Here is a 13,621-nt window from a genome sequence, read left to right on the forward strand (position 1 = left end):
TCCGATGTGTTCTATATTCTTTACAATCTAATACCAGGATTAGTATAGTACCGGTGTAGGCAATCTTCCAAAATAATAGAGACTAACGAAAATGCTTCCTTTTTCATGACGAATAATCACAGCAAATTTATTGAGAATTCAGTGATTGCTTATTTAAGAAGCTTTTTTGGAAACAAAAAGACCGATGTTGTGATTCGCATGTTCATAGCATGTAATGTTTTACAAATTACGCTTAGACTATCTCATTAATGAAAATGTGGAATTTTGTATTAAGGTCTAATTTGTTTTATTTTGACTTCGAATACAGTTTCACTTTTCTTTTCTTTCTTTCTTAATAGAATGACATGACAGGGGCACGTCTGCGATGGGGAGAATTGCTTATGCCCTTGCTCAAAAAATACAAGTTAAATATAACTTGGGGTGACCAAGATCTACTCAACATCATGTTTTACCACAATCCTGGTAAAGTATTTCATATAAGCCTTTGTCAGAGCTAAGACAATTCCATTGAATGCTTTACATTAGAATCTAATATTTGTCCTCGATATACTCTGTGCCAGATACAGCAAACTTGTCCTTGTTTGGGGTTTTATGGAAAACATCAAGATTTAAAAGGTCCTGTTGAATGCAGTTTTAAAATTTCTCAGGAGAGGGATTGCTCTTTCGTTGAGCAGGAAGGATTTCGGTGGAGGGACAGCAAAGGGGACAAATATAGGTTAGGAAGACACTGTTGGATTTGTGAGTTAAGGTGTGGCCAGGGCCAGCATGAGGGAATGTGTTTCATGCCGCTTGCTGCTATGAATGCCAGAATGAGAAACTTTCATAGGAACCTGTGGAACATTGCAACCAGTGTGTCAGATGTCAGTAGGACGAGAGAACAGGGAATGTTGAACAGGCTGTGTGGCATGAAGTTCAGGATTGTTCCACAGGTTTGAAGCAGATGTGTGCAAAGCAGAGGAGGAGACTTTTTCTTAGTCCAGATTGTGAAGGGCCAACCTGTTTATCAGGGGTCTTTGCAGAATATGTCATGAGATGGCGGTAGTAAACAGGTGATAAAGGTGAAGAACCACTTCATGCAGTTGAAATGAGCTTGAAGTTGCAGGCATATAGGGAGGGCAGAGTGAAGTTTGTGTAAAGTGAATTGAATACATTTAGAAGCTTTGGGGGTTTGTAGGGAGCAGGCTTTCCATGTACTGGTTGGGATGAGTACTAGCTAAACTTTACAATGTGGAAATATGGTTGCCAAAAACCTGTTTCTGTGTTTTCGTATGTGAATCTCAACTGTAGTGCGTTTTTAGTGTCTCTGTGCTTTGCAGGCAGTGGACATTTTAAAATTGTATCGTCCTTTTTGCTCATGCTTTCTAAAAATAAGTGTCAGCGGGTTACTCATACTCACTGCTGACACTTCAATCACCTGTAAGTTAACACAACCTGCGTGTTGAATAAACCTATGAGAAATACTTTCCAAAACAATATGTTTGTGTCAGGTACTGTCGTTGCTGAACAGTATAACTGTGTTGTAATCCTTTGAAAGTTAGAGTAGCAAAGCTGTGCTACTGGCCATGTCAACCATGGAGTGACTGTAGGTGTCAGGTGTGGCACCAACCTAGTATTGCTAATTCCTTCGAGGAGCACCAGGCAGGGTATGTATGCCTTGAAGCTGCTCCCCAGGGGCCGTCATATCTGAAGAATTGTTAGGCACGTCCCATATAAGGGCTCATCTCAAGGGTCCTGACTTTGTTTGCGGTCAGTGTTTACTAACCCTCCTGTCCAACTAATGAAGATTTTCTGCTTGTCTAACAATCTTGAAATTTCGGAGTTACAAGTATATCCTAAAGGTAGTTCATTTTGGAGCCACAAAGATTATTCCTTAGGTGACAGGAAACCTTTAAGGTACTGAAAACCACGTTACAGTGTTCCTTATTCCTTCAAAGGACAGTTAGAATCATGAGCAGTGTGGGACTGGCCCGGCTCTGCCCCAGCTTTCACTCCAGCATTATAAAGTAAAGATGTTGTTGCAATGTTTTGAAAGACCATACAATTTATACATTTGAAAATAATAACCGTGGTAAGGTTTGTTACCATGTACTTTTGCTTTCTGAGGATGGATGTCTTGTTGCTGACACCTGGGTGATTTATACGTTAATCCCACCCATGTATTGAAAATAAACCAGCAACAGATACTTTGCACAACAATATCTTTGTGTCAGCTACTGGTGTTGCCTAATAGCATAACTATGACCGACAGACATGGTCTTGTCCTCTGAAAGCTATGTGTGTTAATGCTGTCTGCAGGTTTGATTTTATCTTTGTTTGGCACAAGCAACGAATGAGCTAAATCTTCTTGGAAAGTTGTCTGTTAGGCACAGTTCTCTTACCAAGACAACAGTAGCTGGATAACAGTATGGGCACAGAGATTCTTCTCTGATCCTGTAGAGCTTTGTGTATGTGCGAGGGCGGCTCCTCCGCTAAGGCGAAGGAGCGTTGCCCCACTTCTTTTCAGCAGTCCAAAAAAGGAAAAAAATAATAATAACACAATGTCATTGTCATTTTATGTTTCCCTGCTGAAGCCAGTTTGGGGGCGGGGCTTGCATATCGTCACAGTCAGCAAGGGGAGGAGTGGTGAGTGCACCTAAGTGCATATGATGGTTTGGCCGGCCGTCTTTGTCCGGCCAACAGTCATGCGCACTTAGCATGTTCTCCACACAGATACATTGCACAGCTTTGGTGGAGAACATGCACAGACTCCCACTCCCCTTTCTGACGGCTGAACCATGGCACTCAGACCAATCATGGAGCTGCTGTGATGCTGGTGACAGCAGTGTCTTGATTGGCTAAGGAGGTTTATGAGCCTGCGTGCTTCCGGTTCACAGAAGAGAGAACGGAGGAGGGGCTGGCTGGCTGGCTGACCGGCAGGTAGTCTTTTCTTAAATTTTTTTAATGCCCCCCCTCTCCCCACCCCTACTGCCCAGGAGCAGCTCCCACTGTTTATGTGTCACTTACAGGAGTGCCCTGCTCTCCGTCCACATGCAATTTGGCGGGGCCAGAGACAGACTCCCTCCACAGGAAAATACGGAGAATCCCTGACCTCTTTCTTCTGATAGATGGCTAGTAGGGATGTGGCAGAGTCACTCGTGTGACTTGTAATAGCGCTGCCAAGCATTTCAAATGGGTTGTCCAACTACAAGCTAATAAGATATAGTGCCAGTCTGGTGCCTCCTTATCTTTGTGAAAGTTATCAGCTATCCTCAGTGCTGTAAAGCCTTCAGAAAGACTATAAAAGTATTCAGGAGAGTTACAAGGCAGGATTTGTTGCAATAGGTGTATAAAAGTTTTTAACCTATTGCATATATTAATGAAAGTAACATCAGCCTACTACCCAATCCATACCATATCAGTGCCCTTACTAGAACGATGGGAGTAGTGTAATGCTCCAGAATACGGCACTGCATGCCTTCTGATAAAATGACATTTGTATGGTCTTTCCCTGACACATCACTCCCTGCCAAAAACTAAAGTGAAAATGTCTGGCAGGAAAAGGAGGGCAGAGGGATAGCACATTGTTTACATATATCAGAGTAAAGGTGACTGGCATCTGAAATAAAGTTTGGGACCTGAAGGAGGATTGGAACATTAATGTGACATGAGGCAGGCATGCCTAGTCTGAATATCAAAGCCATATCCCAGTGACACTTTCAAGTTGCAACCTTTCTAGATAGGTTGTGATGCAAGATCTCAAAAAGTCACACTGTCGCTTGAGATTGCCTGCCGTTGGAAGTTGGAGATAGGCTGGAACATGAACCCCTGATGAAAATTACCCCCTGCTTAGAAATGGGAATACATGATTTTTGTGCCGTAGAAATTCCATATGTGCTATTCTTGTTATCCATTGGATCACTGTACTATATCAAACCCGTATTTATTTTATTTATTTATTCAAAGTTTTATATAGCGCGAACAAGATCCTTACAGATATCAGAGCGCTTCACAAAGACATGGCAGGGGCAGTAGGAATGAACAGAGGTAGTGGGAGCAGTATAATAGTCGCTAACATGGTAGGATAATAATAACATACATAAAACATCTCAATATACAATCAGGTAAACAAGTAATATAAGACGGCACAAGTCATTGATCCCACTACAGAGGTGTTCAGGTACACCTTGGGTGTGTGAGTGGCTTATACCAAAGTCCTAGTATATAGAGAACACTGAGTGGGGGCATCGGGAGAGTGAATCAGTAAACCAAAGTGTATCATATATTGGTCGGTAGTAAGAGAGTAACGTAGTAGTGTCCCCACCAAGTAGAAGTATAGTGCCAAAGGACAAGGTGAGCAGTGATACAAAGCAATGCAGAGTCTCTGATCCAGCCCCTATAAGGTTCAGGAGATCTTGGCCAGAAGGATGGTTTTCACCTCTTTCTTGAAGAGTGCAGTGGAGGAGATAAGCCTGGTTTCAGGAGGGAGCGCATTCCAGATCCTAGGTGCCATTCCTGAGAAGGAGCGCTTGTATGTTTTTCTCTTTCCGGAATCTACGAGGTTTCAGGAGTAGATTTTTTGCACTTCTATTGGATCTCGAACCTCCTGATATAGACAACTTTTGAGCGAGGTAGTTGGGTGCATTGTGGTGCACGGCCGCGTGTGTCATAACTGCAATTTTTAGCTGTATTCTGGCTTCAAAAGGCAGCCATTTTAGAGACTTTAAGACTGGGGATATATGCGAATGTATTCTTGAGCCAGTAATGAGTCTCGCGGCAGCGTTCAGGGAGGCTCTTAAGGGTGCTGTTGTGGATAGCGGGAGTCCGCTGAGGGCCACAATTCCGTAGTCTATTCGAGGGATGACTTTTTAAAAAAAAATTTTTATTTTATTTTATAAAGTGCACAGATGCCGCAGCCAAGTGGCGTCCCGGCGCTTAGGAAATGGTAAAAACACAACACGAAAACTAATAAAGACCAAATGGAAGAACTAAACAGTGGAAAATAGGAAGGTCTTCAAGGCTTTCCTAAAAGAGAGCAGATCAGGGATGGAACGAAGAGGGGCAGGCAGAGAATTCCAGAGAGCTGCCGCCATCACCGAAAAGGAGCGTCCGCCCATCCTTGCTCTTTTAAATCGTGGCACTGTGGCAAGATTTGACCCTGAGGATCGAAGGGCTCTGGAAGGGACATAGTGACCAATTGTTTGTGACAGAATAGGGGGGGAGGCTAACTTAAGAATTTTAAAAGTTAAACAAAGAGCCTTAAATTTAATTCTTTGTCCAACAGGCAACCAGTGCAGATCCTGAATGGTACGGCGTGCAGAAACAAACTTCGGAAGACCGACCAACATCCTGGCAGCCACATTTTGCACCCTCTGCAGGCGAACTAATTCTGCCTGGTTAACACCCAGAAGCAGAGCGCTAGCGTAATCTAATCTAGCCAGGACCATAGCTTGGACAATAATCTGTCTAGTGCCTGCGTCGAAAAACTTGAAAATAGGTCGGAGGCACTGCAGAGCACCGAAACAGGTACCGGCTACCCGTTTCGTGTGGGTGGTGAATGAAAGTTTATCATCCAACCACACCCCCAAGTTCCTGACTTCGGCCACTCGAGTGGGAACAGGGCCCAATTCAGATGGCCACCATTGGTCGCCCCAGAGCTCGCTTTCCCTACCAAAAATAATAACCTCGGTTTTAGAGGCATTAAGTTGGAGTCGATTGTTCCCCATCCAGCCCGCCACAGCTTTTAGCGCGGACTGGAAAGTGGGGGCATCCATGTTGGACTCCCCATTAAGTGCCACCGCCAACTGCGTGTCATCGGCGTATGACACCATGGTGAGACCAAAACTATGGGCAACCTCCGCCAACGGTTGAACATATAAATTAAATAAGGTAGGGCTTAGGGCCGATCCCTGCGGGAAACCCTGCGAGATCGGGCGAGGAGCAGAAACAAAAGGGGGTGTGGACACTTTAAAGGTTCGATCAGTGAGGAAAGATCGGAACCACTCGAGTGCTCTCTCTCCAACTCCGGCCTCCTCAAGGCGGTGTAGGAGGATCTGGTGAGACACCGTATCAAAGGCGGCACTGAGATCCAATAGGATCAGTGCCGCCGTTTGACCCTGGTCTAGCATCTTCCTGATGTGCTCCACCACCGCTAGAAGAGCCGTCTCGGTACTATGACCCGCACGGAACCCATTCTGCGAGTGATCCAGTATCTTAGCTTCCTGCAGATGGGATGACAGGATGCAATTAGCGTGTGATTCTGCTAATTTAGCTAGCCAAGGGAGCAGGGAAATAGGCCGGTAATGTTCCGATTTAGTCGGATCAAGAGCCGGCTTTTTGAGAATAGGAATGATGGTAGCCTGCTTCCATGCACTAGGAACGCTGCCGGTGTTGAAGGACAGCTCAATAAGACTGTGCATGGCCGGGTAGCAGCACTCAGCAAATTCCTGGAATTGAATGGGTCTCATGGGGTCGTCCGGTGAGCCGGATTTGACCTTCGTTGTCAAGGCTTTAAACTCCTCTAGAGTAGGACTAGGAATAGTCAGCAATGATGCAGAGGCCTTAGGTACGATGTTATTCTCCTCGATGGAAAGCTGGGAGAATGACCTATAAATGGCCTCGACTTTTTCAACGAAGAATGACGCCAGATCCTCACAATGCTCTCGGGAGGCTACAGGAGTAGTAGATTCGTTCTTTTTACTTGTAAGGTCCTTACAGACCCTAAAGATAACCTTTGTGGGATTCGTACTATTTTTTATCTCCCGAGAATAGAAGGCAGCCCTAGCAGAGCAGATGGCTCGGTGGTACACTCTAGTGCAGGCCCTATAAGCCGACTTGAGGTCCACATCGTAAGTTTTGCGCCATGCGCGTTCCGTTTTTTTGCAGGTAGATTTGAGCAATCTAAGGGATTCATCATACCAGGGGCTGGAAGGGCTAGATCTGGTCTTACTCCACCTAGCTGGTATTAACATATCTAGAGAGTGATTGAGCCACTCACAGAAGTTATCGTAGCCAAGAGAGACCTCAGAAGGAGGATGAGGATGATGTTCCATCAACAACTGCTGGAAGTGCTCAGAATTCAGGTGTCTCCAAGGGCGTTTGAAAAGATCCGGAGTGTTGTTTCTATGGGGAGGGGTAGGGATGGTAATATGGGCTTCAATCAAATGATGGTCTGTCCAGGCCATAGGTCTAGGTTGAAGCACTAAAATATTGGTAGCAAGATTCGTCAGAAAAGGATCCAACAAATGTCCGCCGATATGAGTCGGTAGTTGCACCAATTGGTTTATTTGAAATGCTTCAAGGTCAGCCAGCAAACTGAAAACCGAATTGGAAAGTGGAGCGTCCATATGTAAGTTAAGGTCGCCAATAATCGTGAAATTGACTGTTTTCATGATCAAAGAGGAGACAACCTCTAAAAGACTATGGCGAAAAGCGCCCTCAGGGCCGGGAGGCCTATAGATTAATAATCCAGAGAAAGTGAAATGGGGGTTCACTGAGATGTTGAAATGCGCGCTCTCACAACCAGCTATGGTGGTGGACTTCCAAACACATGGGTAGCAGGATTTTACCGCAACTGCGATACCTCCACCTCTAGTATTACGGTGTGAACAGTGCATGGTGTATCCCGGGGGGAGGGCTAAGTTCAAAATAGCCATAGATTGGTCATGCAACCACGTTTCGGAGAAGAAAAATATGTCCGGCTTATCATCTGTGATCAAAGTAAGTACATCTTGATAATGACATGTCAGAGATCTGACATTCAGATGAAATATCTTCAGAATAGTTTGGGTGGCAACGCCTACCGCAGAGTCTGGCTTGCGGACACAGGGGGATTTAGTTAGGAGGCTAAAAATAGGCTGGGGCTTTGGGATACTAAAACAACAGGTGGAACACTGAAAGGGCCCACTTAAAGGTTGTACAGCAGTTCGGAAGTCTTCGGCAGGGAGGAAGGGTTTAATTTTCCTCAGTATGTTGATTTGGAAATTAGCTCCTTTTGTGGCTTTGCTAACGTGCTGCTGCATGTTGAGCTTGGCGTCGAGTGTGATGCCTAGGGATTTCGCCGAGTCCACGATGGTTGGATGGACATTGAGTGCTGTTAGGTTATTGAGCCAGGTTTGGGTGGTGGAAATTTAAGCCGGGGGTGAGATGAGTAGGAACTCAGTTTTCAGAGCATTTAGTTTGAGGTGATTATCGGCCAGCCAAGAATGAGTGTTGATAAGCGTGGAATTCAGATGTTTGATATCTTCCGGGGATTGTAGCTTTAGGTAAAGTTGTGTGTCGTCAGCGTACATATGGAATTGGACATTGGAGGCTTGGAGCAGGGTGGCGAGCGGTTCCATGACGAGGTTGAACAGTGTGTGGGAGAGGGATGATCCTTGTGGAACACCTAGATCTGCAGGCACGGGTGTAGATAGCACATTGTTGATCTTGAACTTCTGAGACAGGTTGTGAAGGAAGGACGAAAACCATTTGAGAACAGTTCCCGATAGACCCATTCTAGTGCTTAGCAGCTCCAGCAAGTTCTCATGTTTGACCGTGTCAAATGCTGAAGAGAGGTCAAGAAGGATGAGGAGGCAGGACTCATTGCGATCAAGAATTTGGAGGGCGTCATCAATTATGTGTGTCATAGCTGTTTCTGTGCTATGTTTCGCTCGGAAGCCTGATTGATGAGGGTTGAGGAGGTCAAATTGATCAATGTGTTTTGTTAGTTGGAGTTGGACACATTTCTCCAGCAGTTTGGCCAGGGTGGGGATATTAGTGATGGGCCGGTAATTGTTTAGGTCAGACGGATCAGCTGTAGGTTTCTTGAGTATAGGCGTGACTTGCCCCACCTTGAGGGAGTCTGGAATGAGGCCTTGTTGTAGGGAGCTGTTGATGATTTTGGTCCAGAGAGGGAGGAGCAAGGGGATGAAGTCTTTTACAGCATTAGCAGGTAGAGTGTCTGTGAGGTGATTAGAGGGCTTCAAGGTGCAGAGCAGTTTGTGTATTGCTTCTTCCGAGTAGGTATCGAAGTACAGCCAGGATGCCTTGTTTTTAGGTTGAGTGTTAGACATTCTGATGTGGTTGGGGAATCGGCTTACATCCATGATGAGGTAATTTCTTATGTTGTCAGTCTTTAGCTTAAAGAAAGCAGAGAAGGCTTCACAGTGTGGGGTGTCGCTTGTTGTGCTGTTTGATTGTAAGGGTTGTGTCTTTGTTTGGGACTTGATTAGTTCGAACAGCTTTCTTGGCCTGTTTTTTGCTTGGTCCAACTGGCGGCTGAAGAAGTCCGACTTTGTGCGCTTTATTTTCCTGAAGTAGGCATTTCTCTTGTTCTTAAGCCTTTTGAGGTGCAGTGCTGAAGGGTCCGATCTCCATGTGCGCTCTGCCATTCGCATAGTACGCCTGTCGTCATTGAGTCTATCATCATACCAGGGGTTAGAAATTTTGGTGGAGACTCCCTTCAGTTGCAGTGGGGCGACTTCATTGACTATTGTATTCATAGAGTCAAGGTAGTGGTCTATTATCAGTGAGTGAACATCCGAGGTTCCTGAAGGGGGAAGGAGGCGATTGCCGATGTGGGGAGGCAGGGTAGAGGGGTTAAGATTCTTCATGTCCCTTTTCCATGTTTTGGATTTGATTGGTTGAGCCGGGTTAGGTTTAACTTTTTCATTGATAAAGAAGGTGATAATGTGGTGATCTGACCAGTCGCAGCGTTGTATCGCCTCCAGTTGTGTAGAGTTCTCTTTGGCAATGATGAGATCGAGTATCGAGCCTTTGTCGTGTGTTGGTCTATCGCATATTTGGGTGAGGTCAAGCGCATTAAGGAAAGTTTTGAGACTATTCACCACTGTGTCTTTCTGATCGCTCCAGTGGAGATTGAAGTCACCCAGGTAGACTTGGGTGGTCTGCCGACCGGCATTGGAAGTGATCATGTCCATGAGTTGTTGGGTGAATATGAGATTGTCATCAGGCGGGCGATAGATGAGATGTAAAGCACAAACTTGTTTGCCCTCGCTGGTGATGTCGAGGCAGAGGAGTTCACAGGAGGAAAGGGAGGGGGAGTTGACTTTCGTAACGGAGAGGTTGCTCCTAAAAATGCATGCAATTCCCCCGCCCGTCTTGCCAGGAGATCTGTCCAGCCTGATGATGTGATAATTGGGGGGGACTAGTATGTCCATAATCGGGGTAGAGGCTTCAGTAAGCCACGTTTCCGTTAGAATGGCTAGGTCTAGATCCATAGCTGAGACGAGATCAGCGATGTCGGAGGAGTGTCTCTGGGCCGATCTGCAATTGGTGCCTTGTTACTAATGCCCGTCAACGAGTATGGTCGTACTTGCTAGGTTTCTCTTGTCCCCCAGACTGCAAAGGTATACATATCAACCGTGCGGATCAGAGAAAATGGATGTGTGTCCATGACCTCTCCTTCATATTTAACCAGAAGAAGGTCCATTTGTGACAGCCAATCACTCCTGCAAAAGTCTGATCACGCTAGTTACCTCCTGTCAGCCTACTGCCCAGGTCAGCACAAACACAAGACCTTTATATACAAATAGTAAAGGCTTTTATCATACTGTAACCTAATACAGAATATATGCAGTGATGTGGGAACAAAAATCACAAATATATTGAGAATAGCAAACAGAAAGGACGTATGCAGAATAAAGAAGGCAATCATTATATTAGTCTCTGTAATCTTATTTATTTTTATTTAAAACGTTTTAATTTAGTGCGAACATGACCCATGCAGGTATCATAGCGTTTTACATCTGTTCAGAGAGAAGAGACTTATGGAAACCAATAATAATAATAATAATACCAAGATATGGGAGAGATCACCACAAAATATAGATACAAATTGATATAATAGAACAAAAACAATAAAACAATAGCCATAAGAAAAATTATAACCAAACCAATAACAGCAAACAGTAGTCATGAGAGTCATTGACGAGCCAAGAGAGGTACGGGGAGAAGAGATCGTAGGATCTAGGGCATAAATGTGTTCATGAGTAATACTTTAACTTCTTTATTGAAAGAAACAGTTGAGGGATTCAGTCTGGTTTTAGGGGGCAGGGAGTTCCAAATTCTTGGGGCGATCCTTAATAAAGCTCGTTGTGGTTTTTCTTTTTAGAGAATCTCTGTCGTTTCTGCAGTAAGGTGCTGGAGCTTCAGGAGGATTTGTTGCCACCAGAAAGTTACTACTTCTGAACAAGGTATCTCAGGGTATTGAAATGTAGGGCTTTATGGGTTATAGATTTTTTATTGAATTCTTACTTCATAAGGGAGACAGTTGAGGGCCTTTAAGTCAGGGGAGACGTGGCTGTTTCTTTTTGATTCCATGATGAGTCTTGCACAGAGTTAAGGCAGTCCCTCAGAGGAGCCGTTTTGAGTCTGAGCAGGCCGCAGAGTATTGCACTTCCATAGTCTAACCTAGGAATTACTAGGGCTTGCACTGCCGATTTGAAGTCATTGGGGGAGGAAGGGTTTTAATTTCCTCAAGATGTTCATTTGGAGATTTGCTCCTTTGGTGGCTGCTCTGATGTGCTCCTGCATGTTATGGCTCTTGTCGTTAAGTTATTCCCAGTGTCCTCGCTGAATCGACAACTTGGGGCAGGCAGTTGAGGGCTGTTTGTTGTTTCAGCCATTCCTTAATGATGGGTGAGCGTTAGGATGGAGCGATTAGTAGGAATTCTGTTTTGATGGTGTTGAGTGTTGGGGTTTCCTGTAGAGTTTAATTGAGGGATCTGATGTCTTAAGGGGAGGAAACTTTCAGGTATAATTGAGTGTCATCAGTGTACATGTGATAGGTGATGTTGGATGAGCTCAGAATTTCAGTCAGGGGCTCCATGAGCAGGTTAAAGAGAGGGGGTGAGAGGGAGGAACCCTGCGGGACCCATAGTGTGACTGGTGCATTCTTAGATAGGGACTGATTAACCTTGACTCTTATATTACTGATTCAGATCTTGGCGGATGGGTCACTCCATCACAGTGGTGACGGAGATCCCATCCACTGAAATATAAATCTCATTATATCCTATGAGATTTTTATTCAGTACACTGGATATCCGTCACCATTGTGACGGAGTAGCCCATCTGCTAAGATCTAAATCAGGCCCTCAGTCTTAATTGCCGGAAAACAGTATTTTAGATGAGGCACAGAATAAACCCAGGCTGAATATAGCCTGAGCGCACGCAGCCCATGAATCGTACTAGCTGTGTCTGGGGAGAAAGTGTCTTGGAGATTCTGGCACCTGGTTAGATCAGTCCTCTCTGCCCTTATACAAAGCAATCAGCCCTATTTGTATTGGTCCTTACAAGGATACGAAAGTGAGAAAATGTTCTCATGATCATAACTTAAGTTAGAACAGTAGTGTGACATATTGTGAAAATAGACTTGTGTAGCTTGTATTGGCCTATAACATTTGTCTCCTGTAACTGATAGTAAAAATTGCATAGTAAGCATCACTAATATACGTTTACGCTGCGTATTCATAGAAAATGGGAAAACAATCATAAACATTGATGCCGATAATAAAACATGAGCAATTCATTGCGGTAGTTTATTTGAAATGATGTAAAAACAAAGATTACACCAGAGGTTGGAGGCCATGGGCCTTAGGTCAGCTCTTACCCAGGCCTGAAACATTAGTGAGGGATGAAGGCTACAATGCAGATGGCAGCGATTTGCCATACAAGGCAGCAAACACAGCAATGCATTTCAGTTGCACGGGAATCACACTGTTTTACGACCAGCAAAATGGCATAGCACTGTGCCACTCCAGCACTCCAAAAGAACTGCACATCCCAGACATAAGGGCTAAGCTGCCAGGGACCGGGCAGTTGGCCACCGTATTAACAGCAGTGTGAATTGATGGGGCATGCTCCCAATGGTACTAGACAGAAGGACGTTCATGAAACGAATCAAGACTTGGTCTGTAATTTACGTACCGTATGTTTCAATTTTGCTGTTGTAACCTATATGTTGTGTTTCAAGTTTCTTATAAAACACATTATTACTTTATGGGGCAGTAGTGGTACAGAAAAAAGTCAGATAATATATATAAATTACTACAAATGTAAATACATAAATCACACATGTGCACACACCTATATATATATTTACCTTTATAACTAGAAATACGTTAGTTAAATAAGTATTATTATTATTATTATTATTATTATTATTATTATTATTATCATCACTAATATTATTAAAATGATCACATTTCCAGCACTTTTCAGAATACTTGAGACTTATTTGTAAAAGTGCTTAAATAGCATCTACTTGTCACTTCAGAGCCCTAGACATACACATTTAAACCAATATCTAATAAAAGAAGGAATCCGAAAACTGTACTTTTAAGTTTTCATCTCCACTCAAATCGTATTGAACCCAAACATATAATGGAAAAAAGGGTACCACCAATACATAAAACAGGACTACTCTCTTTGGCCTTCACCCCCAACTGCCTCTCAGCTCCACATTCCACTCAAGGTAATGGCATGGTAACCATCCACGACACCAAGCCACTCCACAATTACTGCCTTCCAAGTGCAATCCGATTGCAGCAATAACCAGGTGACTGCCCCTGCCAAAGAAACACAAAAGATGAGGCTAGAAGTAAATGACTTGTTGACAATAGAGGCAAATCAATAGAGATAA

The 13,621-nt window shown here is 44.2% G+C and overlaps 1 protein-coding gene across 4 annotated transcripts in view; it reads left to right on the forward strand.

Annotated features, from left to right (window-relative positions):
- GXYLT1 (glucoside xylosyltransferase 1) overlaps positions 1-13,621 on the forward strand; it is a 128,240-nt gene that overhangs the window by 108,721 nt on the left and 5,898 nt on the right. For all 4 annotated transcript variants that reach the window (XM_078674297.1, XM_078674296.1, XM_078674295.1 and 1 more), the window contains one exon: positions 339-462. In XM_078674297.1, the coding sequence (XP_078530423.1) occupies positions 339-462 (124 nt within the window). The remainder of the gene's footprint in view (positions 1-338; positions 463-13,621) is intronic.

Source organism: Lissotriton helveticus, chromosome 1_1, assembly GCF_964261635.1.
Source record: "Lissotriton helveticus chromosome 1_1, aLisHel1.1, whole genome shotgun sequence".
Classification (NCBI taxonomy): domain Eukaryota; kingdom Metazoa; phylum Chordata; class Amphibia; order Caudata; family Salamandridae; genus Lissotriton; species Lissotriton helveticus.